The sequence below is a fragment of the Branchiostoma lanceolatum genome, chromosome 18 (assembly GCF_035083965.1).
Source record: "Branchiostoma lanceolatum isolate klBraLanc5 chromosome 18, klBraLanc5.hap2, whole genome shotgun sequence".
In the NCBI taxonomy this organism is placed as follows: Eukaryota; Metazoa; Chordata; class Leptocardii; order Amphioxiformes; family Branchiostomatidae; genus Branchiostoma; species Branchiostoma lanceolatum.
In genome coordinates this window covers 189,424-207,602 of record NC_089739.1, presented here as the reverse complement: position 1 = coordinate 207,602, position 18,179 = coordinate 189,424, and the positions used below count along the sequence as shown (strand labels likewise).

The window sequence follows — 18,179 nt, the reverse complement described above, 5'->3', positions numbered from 1 at the left end:
AAGCAGACGAAGGTGACTAAGAAAGCGGGCTGATCTCACAGTTGTTTTTTTGTTCCTTACAGGCTGAGGAGTGACTCCTGACGTCTAAGACGTTCCAGGATGGGTAAGAAGAAGCAGACGAAGGTAACTAAGAAGGGCGGCCTGCTCTACTCCAAGGCTGAGTGGCGGGAGGAGTACCCGGCCTTCCGCTCCGGCGGCGGCGATGAAAACCTCGTGCCGCGCCGACCCAAGCAGGGCGACCGCGAGCGGCGAACCCGCCCGTACTCGGAGCCGGTCCTGTCGGAGATCAACGTGGATGAGCCCTACGATGAGGAGAAGGCGAGAACCCTGGACCGCCCGGGCAGGCCCAAGTCGGTGATGGTGGGGGGGTCGGAGGGCAGGATGAAGTCCCCGTCCCGCCAGCCGAGCAGGAACCTGCTGTCCTGCCTGCAGATCCCTGAGGAGCAGGACGAGGAGGAAGGTACATGTGTATCCGCATCTGCATTTTTATAGCCGGTATAACCGCCCTTTGGCACAACACACCAGCTTCTGTTTCTGCATTTTTATAGCCGGTATAACCGCCCTTTGGCGCAACACACCAGCTTCTGTTTCTGCATTTTTATAGCCGGTATAACCGCCCTTTGGCGCAACACACCAGCTTCTGTTTCTGCATTTTTATAGCCGGTATAACCGCCCTTTGGCGCAACACACCAGCTTCTGTTTCTGCATTTTTATAGCCGGTATAACCGCCCTTTGGCGCAACACACCAGCTTCTGTAGCTGCATTTTTATAGCCGGTATAACCGCCCTTTGGCGCAACACACCAGCTTCTGTTTCTGCATTTTTATAGCCGGTATAACCGCCCTTTGGTGCAACACAGCAGCTTCTGTAGCTGTACAGCCGGTATAACCGCCCTTTGGCGCAACACACCAGCTTCTGTGGCTGCATCTTCATAGTGCGAATGCTCCTACAGTCTTGGTGGCAAAGAGTTCCACTCTAAGACTGTTCTTGGGAAAAACAAATTATAGAACACATCAAGTCTTGTACTTGAAGACATGACTACTTCTTGTTCTTTTCTGAGCAGGTATTAGATACTTACTAGTCAGTATATCCACCAGTATACTAGTCATTTTCTACATCATGCATAGTCTGGACATTTTCCTTCTGTCTTACAGGAGTTGTCCAGGGAGACGTGCCCAGGATCGTTGTGGAGGAGGTTGACCAACCACCGCAGAAGCGCGCCCGACAGGATCCGACAAAGCGCGGCCCGGGGGAACATCAGCGAGGTCGCCAGGACCCCGGGGACGTTCCCATGGAGATGGACCTTCCCATCGAGGCTATCCACCTCGCCGGCCCAGCCAAGCCGGGCAGGGTCGCAAAGGGCAGCCCGGCCAAGCCTACAGGCACTGGGAAGGGCACGGAGGGCAGCCTGGACAGGCAAGGCCCCGGCGGCAAGGGCAAAGATGAAGGTCGTGGTGACCAGGGGAGAGGCGGAACTCCAGACACTGAGGGGAAAGGGAAAGGGAAGAAGAAGAAAGTGTTTGGAGGGAAGAAGAAGGGAAAGGAAGATGCGGAGAAAGGGGCTCAGGAAGGCGAGAAGAAGCAGCCGAAGGAGAAGAAGAAGGAGAAAGAGCGGAAGAACAAGAAGGCGGCAGAGAAGGAGAAGGAGAGAGAAGAGCGGCGACCGTCCCCGGAGGGTGATGACGGCACCCTCCAGCTGAGGGAAGCTTCCTTAGACAGAGATCCCCACGGCAGAGGGCGGCCGAAGGCAAAGGACGAGCGCTTGCTAAGCAGAAGCCCAGAACGGCCAGCCGGGGATGACTCATCCCCGAGGCGTGCGGATGACCCCGGTCTCACCCCGATACCCGTCCAACACGTGACGCTCGCCCCTGCGGACAACATGGCCGCCCCGGTACCTGCCGAGGTCAGCATGGCTGCCTCCCAGCCCGCAGCTCGGGTCCAGGCAGCGCCTGCTTACGCCGCCCGACCAGAAATCGTTGCTCCCAGGCGTGCGAGAGAACCGGCTCCTTCCGACACCGCCAGGATGATAAAGATCTCCTTCCCGGTGGAGCAGGGGTCGCAGACGTCCCCAAAGTCCACCCCGACCTCCCCGACTTACCTCAGGTGATTGTAAAAAAGACTGTCATTAGAAAACATATCGACACTAACGAATAGCCCCACTAGATTGTAACACAATATGTATATCAAAGACTTACATGTATGTTACCCCTTATTGTATTAGTAATAAGAATGTTAAGTTTTATTCTATACGGTATACCTCCATTTTGTACTATGTTTAATAGTTGCTGCCATATATTGTACCATGACATTGTAATGGAATGGACTCACCACAGAACAAAGAAAACGCACTACTGTATCGGCTTTTAGAAGAGGACTTTGTGAGCATTCGGACTGGTAACGAATTTAAATTGATCATGTGTCTGTGTAATTGTATTGTTCCAGGGAACCTGTAAAACAGGTACTCTTGAGACCTGAGTGTCTACACTTAAATGACTGAAAAAAATTATAATATGATTATCATGTGATAAAGTTCTTCTGATTCCCCCTCAGCCCGACGTCCGCGCGCCCGGCCAGCCCCGAGTCGTCACCGGAGCATCGCAGGGACGGGGAGAGGGGACGAACTCGCCAGCGGAAAACTCCCGAGGGGGGCGCACTGGAGGGCGAGTTTCTGCGCCGACGGTCGCCGCTGGGAGACAGGTATCAGGTTTCACCTTCACAGCTGTCCAGGCTGTCTATCAGCTCCTCTATACACAACAGTTGTTAATAGTTTGTCTCTGTCCAATTGTGATGTAGTTGATTTGTGTGCGTGTTCTACCATCTGTAGAAAATGGGTTGCCAACGGGTACTTCAGTGTGCTAATGGTTAAGCTGTAAACAATGGCGATGTAATGATTAATGATTTATTTTAAATGAGGTGTAAGTATTAAATAAATGCTTTAATATATTGCGAATGACAAAGCAATTCAGGGCTCTATCCAGGGACCCTGCAAATCTGTCCGTCTATGTTTACTGAATAAAACCATTATTATACTGTTGCAGGTACATCGTGGAGAAGGCGAGGCTGCTCGATGCAAACGTGACGCCGACGGATTACGCCAAGATGGAGGCTGAGCTGGAGAGTCGGAGTGCTCCGCTTCGCTCCGGAGCAGGGCTGGAGTACCTGGTGATCGGGGGGTTGGAGCACCGCTCCGTTCCCACACAGACCACCAGCAGCGTGTTCTCCCGTCCCGCGTATACGTACACGGACACCACGGCAACGCACGCCGACAGCCACGCCCTCAGGAAGGTCGTCGCTAAGGAAGTTTCAGTTCCGTCCTACCAAGACGTTGCGACTTCTCCGGGTTTGGAGACAACTTCTCCGGAGTACAGGCTTTCTCCAGGAGTGGAGTAAGGGTTGATTATATTTGTCTTTGTTATTTATTATATTTGTATTTTAAAGTAGTCTATAACAGATTGTTAAGATACCACATGTTTTACCATTAGCTGCTGTTTAACGTTGTAGTATTTGCTTTTGATATAGATTAGCCTAGGATTGTTGTTGTTTTAACTGCCAAGTGTACATGTATGCATGTGGTGTAAATTAGCATGTTATTTCAGACACCATTCAACAATCTATGTCTGAAATTTGCTAATAGAATCATAAAGTCATACATGTACAATTCATGTTTATCCCTCTGGGTAAAGAAACAAACAAACAAATCTTATCTTACAGACTCTCTAGTAATGTGAGAGACAATCTAGGAAAAGATTTCTTTTTTTTTTAGGACGAGGGATGTTACATGTTTCATGCTACACAATCACGAGGCAGAAGGCCCTTGACCCCATTACCTCCGGACTACTTTAGACTAAGCACCACTAGGTTAGAAAAGATCACTCCGCCTAGCATGCCTTCTGGGACACAAGAATAAATCTTGAGTCACCCTCATCAGCTGTCTCTATCGTACTTCAATCTGATTTTTAAATCAATCATCAGTAGACATCAGAGCACAACATAATGAATAAAAGAAAAAGAAATAAACAAACAAATCTTAATATCTTCATCTTATCCTACAGACTTTCTCCAGGAGTGGAGACGTCATCCCAGGAGTACACCCTCTACTCCTCCTCCTCCTCCTTCAAAACCATCGAGATGTACGGGGCAAAGTTCACGCTCGTCGGGCCGACGCCCACCGTCGTCACGGAGACCACAACAACAAGCCACATCAGCGAGGGCCAACCGGACACGCAGTATGTAACCCTGGCAACCAGCAGCGTCGCCGGGGCACACCCGGATACGCACTACGTCACCACCACCAGTTATGTCACCGGCACCCCAACTCAACCAGACGCTAGCCAGACACAGTACACAACTTCAGCCAGCTACATACCCGGTACTACAACACCGGAGACACAGTACATCACAACCACCCGCTATGTGAGCGGGGCCCAAACACAACCAGACCCCGGCCAGACGCAGTACACAACGTCGACAGGTTATGTGACTGGTGCCCAACCTGATGGCAGCCCTGCGCAGCACACAACCTCCGCCAGCTACAACACCAGCCCTGTTCAGTACACCCCAGCCAGCCCTGTGGCCAGTCCAGTGCAGTACACTGTGTCTCCACAAGCCACGGTGGTGAGACGCGAGGTCGCTGTCGTCGAGTCTTCTCAGACTGTACAGCAGACCAAGGCTGCGAATCGGGAGGCGGCAGTGGTCGAGTCTTCCCACGACATTGAGATCCGTCCGCTGAGAATGGAGGAGGAGACACGGGAGGAGGTGTCCCCAAGGTCACCAGAGGTCATCGTGTCGAACCTGTCCCCGGTCCGGGAGACGGTGGCGACCTTTGAGCAGCCGACGCCCGACGACGACCCGGCGACCTCGCAGTACAAGCTGAACTACATGCACTTCCCGGGGAGGGATACAACCATCACGGTGGTGAAGAGGCTGTCAGCTGGCCCCACCACCCTGGAGGGGGAGGGGGGCGCCGACCTTGAGGCTGACGTTCCACAGGCAAAGCCAGAGGTCACACATGAAACGAAGACCGTCGTGACAGAGGTCAAGTCTGAAGTACGTCGAGAGAAGGTTGCTGAAGTTCCCGACATGTCTGCGCAAGTCAAGGTCAAAACAGACGACCTTCAGGAGAGTGCTCCACCTCTTGAACCCAGGTACGAGGAAAGGGCAGTCGACGTGCCCACAGTGAAGGCATCAGTAGAGGAGGAAGTGGCAGCAGAAATCCCTGAGAAGAAGGAGAAGAAGAAGAAAAAGAAGCGCAGCTGGTTCAGGAAAGGTTCCTCCTCATCCACATCTGACGACCACAGTGATGGTGTGGAGAAACCAGTCGCCACGACGACGGCCAGTGATGGGGTAGAAATAGCTGTTCCCATGACAACAGTTGATGATAGAGTGGATGCAGCGGTCACCATGGCAACAGTTAGCAGGAGTGTGGAGGAAACAGTGGTTACCACGACGACCACCAGGGTGGTGTCTGCACCAGAGAGAGGCATGCTGGGAGTTGAGGCCAGCGTGGAGCCGAGGGAGACTCCAGAGCCTGCACTGCATGCTGGGAAGGCAGAGCCGGCACGGGGAGGGGCGGGAGACGACCTTGTCGGGAAGGTCGTGATGGCAGAGGTCAAACATGAGCCGATGGTTCTGAAGGACAAACCGACGGGAGAAGGGGAAGAAATGAGAACAGTGGGGAGAGAAATCAGAGGTAAGGGTGAGATAGAGGCAGGAACAGAGGGACACACTGGTACAGACAGGGGGTTAGGAGGAGGAGGATATGGACCAGATGAGAGCAGCACTGATACAGGCAGTGGGTTAAGTGAGATGGAAAGGGCTTTCCTGGGCATAGAGGAGGAACTTTCCTTGTCTAGCGAGAACAACTCATTAAGAGATGTTGACTCGTTAAGAGAAGTTAGGGAGTTTGTAAGAGACGCCCGTCAGGCTGGGGCAGGTAAGAGGGAAGGGGACAGGGGGTCCAAGAGTAAACTGGCGGCCATCTTTGATGACGCCTTAAGTCAGCTGGGGGAAGCTGGGGGCAGAGATGGACAGGAGGGAGGGGAAGGCTTAGATCTTACAGGAGCAGAAGTTCTGCTGCCATCTCAGACACTAGATACCAGAGAACAGCGAGAAGAAACACCTGTAAGCTTTGCTAACACACCTTACTCAGAAGGCGGGAAAGCACTTGGCATGATAGGTGACATTCTACAGTCTAGCTCAGGTGTGCCACAGGTGTCTAGCTCAGGTGTGCCACAGGTGTCTAGCTCAGGCGTTAGTCAAGAACCTGGGGAGGTGGATAACCTTGAGCTGTTGACCTTGGCAGCAGAGCAGGCAGCAGAAGAACATGATGATGATGATAAACATGGCGGCCCCGTGGCTAACAGGGATTCAGACCCCACAGTTCAGGCTGTGCTGAACGACATCGCTCACACCATCACACAGCTGATAGAGGGGGAGGGTAAGGGGTTAGGTATGGGGTTAGATACACTTGAGTTGTCACAGGGGGACCAACCATTAGATACACAGGGGTTGGCACTGGAGGACAAACCATTAGATACACTGTTGTCATCACAGGGGGACAAACCGCTAGATACACAGTTGTCATCACAGGGGGACAAACCGCTAGATACACAGTTGTCATCACAGGGGGACAAACCGCTAGATACACAGTTGTCATCACAGTCGGACACACGCACAGTTCCACCCCAAGAGGAGGAACGGCGTTTGCCCCGCTGTGATGACAAGACTGCATCCTTCCTTGCAGATGTGTCAGAAGCTCTGCAGGTTCTGAAAGGCTCCGAGGCAGACATGACACCTGTCAGTCAACCTGTCAGCCAACCAATCACAGCCCCTAGTTATCGTTCACCTGTCAGTCAAGCACTCAGCCAACCAATCAGAGGCCCTGCCTATAGGTCACCTGTCAATCAAGCCACCAGTCAACCAATCAGAGCCCTTAGTAGTAGCTCACCTGTCAGTCAACCCACCAGTCAACCAATCAGAGCCCCTAGCTATGGCTCACCTGTCAATCAACCTGTTAGTCAACCAATCAGAGCGCCTAGCCATAGTCCAGACACGAGAGACCATCCCCGTGAAGCCAGCGCTAGTGGTGAGAGTCCAGACCGCCCCCGTGAAGCCAGGGGTTGCCGGGACGACTCAGACCGCCCCCGTGAAGCCAGCGGTTGCCGGGACGACTCGGACCGCCCGGGGGAGCTGACGATCCTGCTGGAGGGGCAGAAAGCCGCTGTGCCGCTGTCCCGACAGGACCGGCCGTACGAGCGGCTCAAGAACATCATCGAGGCCATCGACAAAGTGCTGGAGTCCGAGGGGGAGGCAAAGGCGAGCAGCGCCCTGCAGGAAATGCCCCGTAGTGCCCTCCCGTTACACGAGGGAACGTCACGCAGCATCTCGGTCCAGACGGTGCAGCATCCGTCGCTTAGCAACAAGGAGGTGCAGACGGATGAGGAGGTTGACAGCGAGGATGATTTCCTGGAGGTTTGGGCGGGAAGGTCGCCGCACGCCCCGTCCGACCGCGTCATTATCAGCCGGGTTCCTGCACGCCAGTCCACCGACCGTCGCCGTGCCAACGCCCCGCCTAGCGACGACAGACGCCCCAAGCCTAGCGACGACAGACGCCCCACACTGGATGAGATCACCGTGTTCCGCGATGGCGGCTGCCAGACAGGTACAGGGCTGGCTTGTGATTGGCTGATTCCTGCAGTGCTGGTTTGTGATTGGATGCTGCCTGCATTGCTGGTTTGTGATTGGCTGATGCCTGCAGTTCTGTCTTATGATTGGCTGATGCCTGCTGTACAGTTTATTGGTGGTGTCATGGCAGCTTGTTTCTTTTTTACATGGAACAGCAGGAGTTTTGGTTTGGGGCCTGTTTCTGATGTTCTGCAAGAGGATTGCTGCATAGATGTGTGAAGATTTTGCGTGAAGGCATGTTGATTGTTTGATTTGCCTGTTTTTTGTCAGAGAATGCCATATAGATTGTGTTTTTGTTTTTTGGGGACATGTTGTAATGTTGTTGGCCTGTGCAAGAATCGAATGTTCTCAGCCTGTTGTGATGTTTGAAAAGGCATGTTTGTTTCTCGAGAGAGAGTTCCCAGCATGTATTTGTCCATGCAGCATGATTGTTTCATCATTACAACGTTGCGAGGAAAGAACATTGCCTTTTTCTTTGCCTGTTATTTGTAAGCCTGACATCCTCCATATTGTCAGAAACATATCAGCACAGTCACCTCCAGCCTGGTATTATACATTAGAGCATTTCATCAAATTTCATCTATAAATAGGTCCTATATACAATTTGAACACTAGCCATGAAATTTGATAAACTTTCCTTTCTTGTACCTTTAAGTATTTTGAAAAGTTCCTTTCTTGCGCCTTTTTGAATTTTGAAACTTTCTATGAATTTTACTAACTTGTACAGTGAAGTGAGTAAAGTGGTAAGTCCTGTGCTGATGCAGTTTGCACTGACGCATGTTTGTCAAACGTATAACCAGAATCATCCATGTGTGAGTACAAAACTGCAAGATCTTAAGATCTAGAGTATATCTACACATTGTTGATGCACACATGTATGTGTTTGGTGCTTACCCCTAACTTGTAAGAGCAAGTGTGACAACAATGCCATGTTGTTTCCTCCCCAGAGTTTGAAGCGGACCCACGCAGCCCCCTGGGGGTGGGGAGAGAGCCCCTGGGTGAGGGGAGGGACCCCGGGGGTCCGTGGGAGAAGTGGAGGTGGGAGGAGGTCAACGTGGTCATCAAGCATCAGCAGAGCGCTGGGAAAACCGGTCAGTTGGTCGTTTGTTTGACTGTTCGTTTGCATCTTAACCCAGTAAGCAGCATTTAGGCGTAACACACCAGTATTGTACAGAGGCACAAGCTGGACTGGACTGTAAGGTTTGATCCACTCACACCAGGATGGACCCTACTCTTTTTGAACAGATCCAGTCAGTTTTGTGTGAGTCTGTAATTTTTTGTAACACTGGTTGTGTCAGTCCGAACGACATGCCATAATGAGGTTTACACAGCCTAATTTCAACTTTAATTTCTTTTTCAACATATTACATCTGGCTGAATGTCATCTTTCGTCGTTGTTTTGACATGTAATGATTGTTGTTGTTGTTGTTGTTTAGACGTGGAGGGTGTGGAGACGACGTGGAAGCGGGTTCCAGACGTGGGAGATGGAGACGGAGAAGGAGAGGAGACGACAGGTAAGACGTCTCGAGGAATGTCTTGAGGAAAAAATGTAAGACCTCAGCAAAGGGTGGTTCTTCTGGATGGTTGACTAGTCTGTTTGAAACTGTTGTCCAGGTATGGATTCTCAGCCGGCTATTAGCTAGCAGGGCGTTAGGGTGTCTTCTGGATGCACACTAAGAATACAAAGAAATTACATGCATTCTTATTGCATTGGACACCCAGAGAACACCCTGTTCCCCTGGGAATTACACACACATGATTGTACATGTTTAACCCCCACACACTGCGACGGTCAGACTCACTGTTGTTTTTCCTCATTCTCGGGGCTTGAAGTTACTTTTTTTGTTGTTGACACCTGTTTTTGTTGATTACAGGTGTGTTCGATGACAGTTACCGTGCCAACAACTGGATCTACGTTGGGGACGATGAAGAGCTTCCCTCGGCCCAGTCCACCCCTAAAGGCTCCCCCCTCATGCACTCCATGGGCACATCCACCGATGATGACGACGGTTCGTGTTTTAAAGTTTTTTATATATAAAAAAGTTTTAACCCGAGACATTCTACATGATATGTGGTGAAAGCGATGAATACATCATTCCAAGGTAGTAGAAACTTTACAGTGAATGATATTACTGCTCAAAGTTAAAGAATCATGATGTTTTTTTAATCTCCCAGACCTGCCAGGTGGGTTCAGCCGTCGCCAGGCCGGCCTAGAGTCGACAGGTAACCAGGTGTTTATGTTTCAGGTACAGCAGGTAACCAGGTGTTTATGTTCCAGGTACAGCAGGTAACCAGGTGTTTATGTTTCAGGTACAGCAGGTAACCAGGTGTTTTGACCAGGTGTTTGTGTTTCAGACCTTCCAGGTGGGTTCAGCCGGCGCCAGGCCGGCCGGGAGTCGACCGGCACGACCCTGTCGGAGGCGTCGTTCCGCCAGCGGTACCGGGGAGCCGCACGGAGGAAGAGACAGGACGGGGGCATGAGGCTGGCCAACCTGCCGCCTGCAGGTACGTAACCATGGCAACAGTAACCATAGCAACGGTAACCATAGTAGCAGCAGGAACCATAGCAAGAGTACGTTCCGCCAGCGGTACCACAGCGCCGCCCGCAGAAAGAGGCAGGACGGGGACTGGAGGCTGGCCAACCTGCCGCCCGCAGGTACGTAACCATGGCAACATAGCAACAGTAACCATAGCAACAATAACCATAGCAACAGTACATGAAGCTTATAGGTAACAGTAGCAACAGTATACCTGGCAGAATGGTATACCCCAGCAAAAATGTCACAGGCATGTTGGTCACCATTGTGTATGTTTCAACCAACAATGTAGGAACCTATAGCTACCACTCTTTGAGTCTAACGTGTGTGTACATGAATGTGTTCCAGTTGGGGAGAGAACCATCCAGCTGGCGAAGCAGCCCGGCGTCCAGTTCTGTTGTCATGACAGTTGTTGTTTTTTACAGTCCGTGAGAGAACGATCAACCTTGCGAAGCAGCCCGGCGTCCAGTTCTGTTGTCATGACAGTTGTTGTTTTTTACAGTCCGTGAGAGAACGATCAACCTTGCGAAGCAGCCCGGCGTCCAGTTCGGCTTCCGCATCCAGAAATCCCGACCAATCGTCATCACCGAGGTCGACAAAGGTACGTCTTATTGTCATGGCAACGAGTGACTGTTTGGATTTAGACTGTTCTTACATTTCAGAATGACAGGGGAACCAGTTTTGCTTGTCATGTTTGTTTTGCATTTTCCTGGTACACTTTGGTACCACTTACAGTCAAGCCCCTTTGCTGTCACAAAGAATGTTTGAAATGTTGAATGTTTGAATTGTTCATATTGAATGAGTTTGATATTTTTTGGCACATTTTGGTAATACTTAACTCACCCCTTTACTGTCACAAAGAAACTTAAATATGAAACGTTAAATGAGTTTCAATCTTTATGTCCGTTACAGACAGCCCAGCGGAGCGAGCAGGGATTCGTGTTGGCGACATTCTCACCTCCGTACAGAACCGCGACGTCACGGACTGCAAGCATTCTGATGCTGTCAGCATCATCAAGCAAGGTACGTTCTGATGCTGTCAGCATCATCAAGCAAGGTACGTTCTGATGCTGTCAGCATCATCGAGCAAGGTACGTTCTGATGCTGTCAGTATCATCAAACCAGGTACGTTCTGATGCTGTCAGCAGCATCAAACAAGATAGGTTAAGTTTTGATGCTGTCAGATGCAGCCACCATCTCAGCAGTGCCCTCTATCAGATTAGCTCGAAACTGCAAATCAACCACAGAACAGTTAAATATGTGTATCTTTAGATGAAAAGAGGTGATATGTTTGTTATGGCTGATAATGTAACAGAAATGTGTGTTCTCGTTTATATCCAGGTCCAACTGACCACCTGACCTTGACGGTGGCCACGACCTTGGGGAACACGCTGCGTGACATGGGCGGGGAGCCCGTTGCCACGGGTTACCTGCACAAGCTGTCGGGAGGTCGTGTGGGGAAACAGTGGCGCAAGCGCTGGTTTGTTCTGAAGAAGGACAACACCCTGTACTACTACAAAACTCGCGAGGTGGGGGGAACGTTTAAGAGGCCATTTTTATTATAATCTATTGTTTCTTGCTTGTTTGTCCATCTGTGTGTCTGACTTTTTGTCCATATGTGTCTGTATGTGTGTAAGTGTGTATGTGCATGTGTATGTGTGCATGTGCACATGTGTATTTGTGTATGTTTATGTGTATGTTTATGTGTATGTTTGTGTGTATGTGTGTACGCATAGCAAAAATGCTTTTTGACTTGTTTCATATCGTCTTTGGTGTGTGTGTATGTTTGTGACGAAGGGTTAAGTCAGCCAACTCCTATTTCTTTGCCTTATCTACATGACTGTACAAATGGTCTCTGTATTTTCCACTACAGGATAAGGAGCCCCTTGGCACCATCGTTCTGGCAAACTACACGATCACCCCCGCGCACGAGATTGGTAGGACCCACGCCTTCAAGGCGAGTCGCTTCAACACAAGGACCTACTACTTCTCCGCAGGGTTCGAGGAGGAAATGGAGATGTAAGATCTTAAAGGAACATTCATACTGTCTTAAGGAAATCTTAAAGTAATGTTCTTACTATCTTAAAGTTAGGTAAGGGACCTACTACTTCTCAGCAGGGTCCGAGGAGAAAATGGAGATGTAAGGAGTCTTAAAGTAACACTGTTAATGTCTTAAGGAAATCTTAAAGTAACTATAAGTAAGTAAAGTAACGTTCTTACTGTCTTGGAGACAAGGTTAGGGGTATACTATTTCTCAGCAGGGTGCAATGGATATGGAAGGAAATATTTTATAAAAATCTTCTAGAAAGTTTATGTTGCATCTTACTTAGGGAAGTCCCTTGTGTTTTTCAACACTGAACAATTGTACGGAAAGCTGGTATGGTTGGGATTAGCTTCCCTCTGCAGTCAGTTCAGATGACAAAGTACATGTACTTACCCTGGTGTTTCCCCAGTCTGACTTGTACTGTGTTTTCCCTTAGTACTTACCCTGGTGTTTCCCCAGTCTGACTTGTACTGTGTTTTCCCTTAGTACTTACCCTGGTGTTTCCCCAGTCTGACTTGTACTGTGTTTTCCCTTAGTACTTACCCTGGTGTTTCCCCAGTCTGACTTGTACTGTGTTTTCCCTTAGTACTTACCCTGGTGTTTCCCCAGTCTGACTTGTACTGTGTTTTCCCTTAGTACTTACCCTGGTGTTTCCCCAGTCTGACTTGTACTGTGTTTTCCCTTAGTACTTACCCTGGTGTTTCCCCAGTCTGACTTGTACTGTGTTTTCCCTTAGTACTTACCCTGGTGTTTCCCCAGTCTGACTTGTACTGTGTTTTCCCTTAGTACTTACCCTGGTGTTTCCCCAGTCTGACTTGTACTGTGTTTTCCCTTAGTACTTACCCTGGTGTTTCCCCAGTCTGACTTGTACTGTGTTTTCCCTTAGTACTTACCCTGGTGTTTCCCCAGTCTGACTTGTACTGTGTTTTCCCTTAGTACTTACCCTGGTGTTTCCCCAGTCTGACTTGTACTGTGTTTTCCCTTAGTCCTTACCCTGGTGTTTCCCTAGTCTGACTTGTACTATGTTTTCCCTTAGTCCTTACCCTGGTGTTTCCCCAGTCTGACTTGTACTATGTTTTCCCTTAGGTGGTCGCGACTCCTGAACCAGGCATCGGCGCAGTCTGCTAAGGTAAGTCCACAAAAACTTTTGTTACATTGTTGTTGCTTGTCGGGTGGTGGTTTGTTGATAATCTAACAAGTGGGAAGTTTTGTTTACTGACTTAATTATAACCCTTTGGACCCGGAGAGCCAAGCGTGGCTTTCCTTGCAGAGATCGATAAGCCACAATCATGGCTACCCCAAGACAAGCCTGGTTCTGCCACAATAACCCACAATCAGAGCCTCGCTATTTGTCGGCAATCCCTCGCACACTTCACGGGAACAGCTGTGTTTCCATGAGTAGAGGATGGACATTTTGTCATTTGAGATTTAGTGTGCTATAATTGCGCTATCATGAAGACCCTACTGGAGACGCCATACATGTAGTCTGGTGATCATTTCACAATTCACTACAAGATTGATAAAAAAAGTCCTTTGAATGTTTTTGCCTCAAAAGTTGTTTGTAACTGTATGGACATTTGTATTTTTTACAAATTTTGAGATATTTTTTAATGATTCTTCAAAACAACAGGTTGCAGAAGCCTGGAAAATTGTCCCTTGTATAATTTTGCTGGTGAGGAGTAGTGTAAGCCTTGTGCTGTCGTGTTGGCATAATGGTTTTGGTGACTACTGTCCAAGAACCCAGAGGTCCTGGGTTTGAATCCCCTGCCATGCCACCAATGTTGTGACCTTGGTAAAAGCACTTAACATGACTTTCCTCATTCCATTGCAATTAGGTGTAAAATGGATCCCTGACTTTCGTTGGGGAGTTTAAAGGCGTTGAAAGGCTCTGCCTTCCCATACCATGCCCTAGACATATTTGATAACAGCCCACTGCCCCTACGGCCTCAAGAAGGCTGGGTCGGCCTTTACCTTTAAGAGTAAACCTTGTTCCGACTGACTTATCAAATCCCCATCTCAGAGCAAACAGGCACATGACTAACACCTGCCCGGCTGGCAAGTGATTTATTTATTACATAGTTTTAATGGTTCAAACCAACTTACACACGAATAAAGGGGGTTGTTTATATTGCTGGAGATAACAAAGCTACAAAATATTTTATTCTCAAACAGATCATTGCTAATAGTCCTGTCAATATGGTGTCTTCAGTGTACCAATGCCATATTTTTTTTTAAAACAAGCTCGCTAATGGATTGAAAATAACCCCAGGTTGATACAGCGTGCACCATTATCTTGGTGATCAAAATTTAGATATGCTGTTTTCCCGTCATCAATTATGCCAGGTAAGTATATTAAGTGCAATGTTAGTTAGAGACATGCCTATATCAGTTTTAAAGATACCTGCAATGGCTAATTATATACCTCAGCAATTGGACTTGCCCAAAGCAAACATGTACGAAATCTGTACTTTGGCTTGAGGTGGGACTGCCACATAAGCAGGAGAAGAATCATGGCGTCTGCACCGTCAAGTTTGGGGGAAGAAATCCGTGAAGAACTGTCCTGCAGCATCTGCCTGGAGCTGTTCACCAGGCCCAAGGTGCTGCCCTGTCAGCACACCTTCTGTCAGGACTGTCTACAGGACCATGCAGGGAGGGGAGGGACCTTCCAGTGCCCAAACTGTCGCAAGCAAATCAGGCTGCCACCCCAGGGGGTCGCAGGTTTGCCAGACAATCTCATGGCAGCAAACATGTGTGAGAGGCTGCAAAACCAGGCTACCCTGTCAGGGGATACAAGGGAACAACCTCAGTCTGGAAACAGGTGCAGCATCCACCCCTCTGAGAAGCTGAAACTTTATTGTAAACCATGCCAAGTGCCTCTGTGCGTTGACTGTGTAGAAGAGGGCCATGATGGACATCCGAACATAAGCCTTACGAAAGCCACACAACAAAAGAGGTCTACAGTCCAGGCCTTGATCAATGAGGGGAGGAACATCCTGGAAAATTACTGTGGCTTCATCAGAGGTCTGAGGGAACAAGAGAAATCTCTAACTGAACAGAAACAGCAGAGAGACAACAGCATCATTCAGACCTACAACCAAATGGTGCAGAAACTTGCACAGAGAAAAGACCACCTTTTGTCTGAATCCCAACAAAATCACAGCAAGAACTTGGAGAAAATACAGACGGAAAGGGACAGAGTGTTGGCAGATCTCAATGAACTGTCTGCTGCCTGTGATCGAGCAGAACAAGAACTGCAGCAGGTATGGTCCAAATTTCTCAGTCAGCAAACCGCTTTGACAGAGGTGGTAGGAAAGTACAGGGGAAAATCAGCACCAACTCCTGTACAAACCCAGCCTGCTGTCTTCCAGCCCACAGACACCCCAGTGCCGGTATTGGGACATGTGACAGTCCAGTCTCTCCCATCTGTACCAATCCCAGCAGCACCTGCACCTATCCCAGCAGCACCTACACCAATCCAAGCAGCAGCTGCACCAAGGGGCACAGGTCATTACCGTGGTAACCAGAGGAAAGGGGAGCATCAGCCTCAGAAGGTGACATTTGATGAACGGGGATCAGGAACAGGACAGTTCGAGGTTCCATGTGGTGTCACAGTGTCAGAAGGGGAGATCTTTGTGGCAGATCTCTGGAACCAGAGAATTCAAGTCTTCACCCTGCAGGGAACATTTGTGAGACAGTTCCAAACAGTCGTGTCAGGTAGACTGAAGATGAAACCACATGATGTAGCCCTGGACAGGGAGGGGAACCTGTGGGTGGTGGGGAGGACACACCCTGGTGAGTTTGCTGTGCAGTACAACAAACAGGGCAGGGTGCTGAGGAAGATTGATCTACAGAAGACAGGGTGGTGGAGAGGAGTTGCCGTGGACACCAGGAAGAACCACATCCTCATCACAGAGACTACAGGAGAGAGAAACGACTGTCGTGGTGCAGTGAAGGTGTTCACCCCAGATGGGACACTTGTGAGAACTGTGGAGGGAAAATGGAGAAACTCGCTACTGAGGCGACAAGGGATGAAATGGGCACAATATATCACGGTAGATGGGGGAGGGAACATCCTTGTGTCGGACTGTGACAACCATTCTGTCTGTGTGTGCAACGAGGACGGACAGTTTCTGTTCCAGTTTGGAGGTTTGGGAAGTGGTGAAGGTCAGCTGAAGAGTCCCCGTGGCATCTGTATTGACAGGGCAGGTAACATCATCGTGGCAGACAGTGGGAACAATCGTGTGGAGATGTTTGACAACACATGCAGATTCCTCAAACACATCGCTACGGACATGGCAGGGCCACAGGCTGTTGCCATGGCAACACAGGGACAGCTGGTGGTGACTTGTGCTGATGGCAATGATATCCACACAGTCTCCATATTCAATAACTACTGAACCTGACTGAATTAAACCCTGAAATTAATGTGGCGTCGTGTGGCACAAGTGTAGAGCGCGCGGCTGTCAAACAATGGGACCAGGGATCTAATCCCAGGTTGTGCCCAGAGACATGTCCGAATTTGCGTCCCGACATTGTGCCCTTGGGAAAGGCACTTAACACGGCTTTCCTCACTTCACTCAGGTGTAAATGAGTACTTAGCTCATCTAGGGTTAGGGACGTCCCTCGGAAAGGACGTCAAATGGAGGTCCCGTGTTTGAGGAGAGTCACACCTTGAGCACGTAAAAGAATGGGGTAGGGAATTTCCCGAGCAGCCTTCTTAACCCCTGCTTCTCCTAATGGGTCAGTGAAGTCAATACTTGTCTCGAGCATTGATATTTCTGACCTAGGGTGAAGAGATGCTGCTACAGTAAGAATTAATTCAGTGCTTAGATGAGTGGCCCCCTATGGCCTTGCATTCAGCAAATTCTTTTTTAAAAAAAGAAAAAAACAACCTGTCTAAGCTGCTAATGTGCACTATTCTAAACATCTTTACAAACTAAAGAAACCAGTTGCAAATAAAGAGAAACATTTGCTGTTAATACAATCATTTTCAAAGTACATGATGTTCATAAGCAATTCATAGCAATAAACAAACATCATATGAGTGGCAGTGAAACAAACTTGACAAAGGGAAGCCAGAACAATATTTCATACTTTCCATTCAAGGGAAAGGTGGAGGCCATAATGGACCTTTTCCAGCACTTTATTTCAGCAGGACTTTGATCTCCAGCTGACTTGTTTGCACTGGATCTGGGCAGGTCCCTAACATTGATAGATACTGGAGCAGTGGGGCTAACATTGATAGATACTGGAACAGTGGGGCATACACTACATGATGAAGACAATGAACTTCTGTGGACTGAACTAATCTGACTGAACCGTTGTGATTTGCTAGTTTAGGTTTATGACCATATATGTACATTTACTATTATTGCATTTTGAGAATTATGAAAGACTTCATAATTCTGTGGAATAATAAAACAAGGTATTAATACTAACATCTGTGTGTATGTGCTGATTATTGGTGGTTGATGTGTTCATCTCCCTGGAAAAAAATAATATCTGGTGCAATAGAGAAGAAAATAGAGAATATGAAAAAAAACTCTGTTAAGAACACATCCCTGTCAGGAATAACAAAGTCCTTCTATTTTCCAGTCCAACCCTTTAACACAATGCACAATGATATTGTTTTAAATTACACAGGTGTCGCAACATTATGCTATCAAAATATAGGTGTGAAACCTTTAGGTGAGGACCTTTAATGGTTTAAAGTACCTTACCTTGTCCCAGTGTTCAAAGCTGTACATTGATAGAATTAATATGTCCAGATTAACTTCATCAAATTCCTCCCTTCTCAAAAGCAAACAGGAACATGAGCAATCTTGGGCTCAACCAAGTCAAACTACCCCTTTTAGATTATTGCAGAAGTTTAAACCTTGTCCAGTCTTACTTATCATATCCCCATCTCATAGTAAA

At 48.7% G+C, this 18,179-nt stretch overlaps 2 protein-coding genes across 2 annotated transcripts in view; both read left to right on the top strand.

The window, feature by feature from the left end:
- LOC136424526 (uncharacterized) overlaps positions 1-18,179 on the top strand; it is a 37,834-nt gene that overhangs the window by 9,249 nt on the left and 10,406 nt on the right. The window contains exons 2-16 of the mRNA XM_066413141.1: positions 63-460; positions 1,154-2,102; positions 2,550-2,696; positions 3,038-3,385; positions 4,052-5,688; positions 6,742-7,659; positions 8,630-8,773; positions 9,119-9,196; positions 9,557-9,691; positions 10,038-10,187; positions 10,722-10,820; positions 11,132-11,242; positions 11,561-11,748; positions 12,093-12,238; positions 13,350-13,392. Coding sequence (XP_066269238.1) covers positions 100-460; positions 1,154-2,102; positions 2,550-2,696; positions 3,038-3,385; positions 4,052-5,688; positions 6,742-7,659; positions 8,630-8,773; positions 9,119-9,196; positions 9,557-9,691; positions 10,038-10,187; positions 10,722-10,820; positions 11,132-11,242; positions 11,561-11,748; positions 12,093-12,238; positions 13,350-13,392 — 5,454 coding nt within the window. The 5' untranslated portion in view covers positions 63-99. The remainder of the gene's footprint in view (positions 1-62; positions 461-1,153; positions 2,103-2,549; positions 2,697-3,037; positions 3,386-4,051; positions 5,689-6,741; positions 7,660-8,629; positions 8,774-9,118; positions 9,197-9,556; positions 9,692-10,037; positions 10,188-10,721; positions 10,821-11,131; positions 11,243-11,560; positions 11,749-12,092; positions 12,239-13,349; positions 13,393-18,179) is intronic.
- Positions 14,376-16,672, top strand: LOC136424513 (tripartite motif-containing protein 3-like). The gene has a single exon (XM_066413127.1). It carries the CDS (start codon positions 14,774-14,776, stop codon positions 16,658-16,660), a length of 1,887 nt encoding a protein of 628 aa, XP_066269224.1. The 5' UTR covers positions 14,376-14,773; the 3' UTR covers positions 16,661-16,672.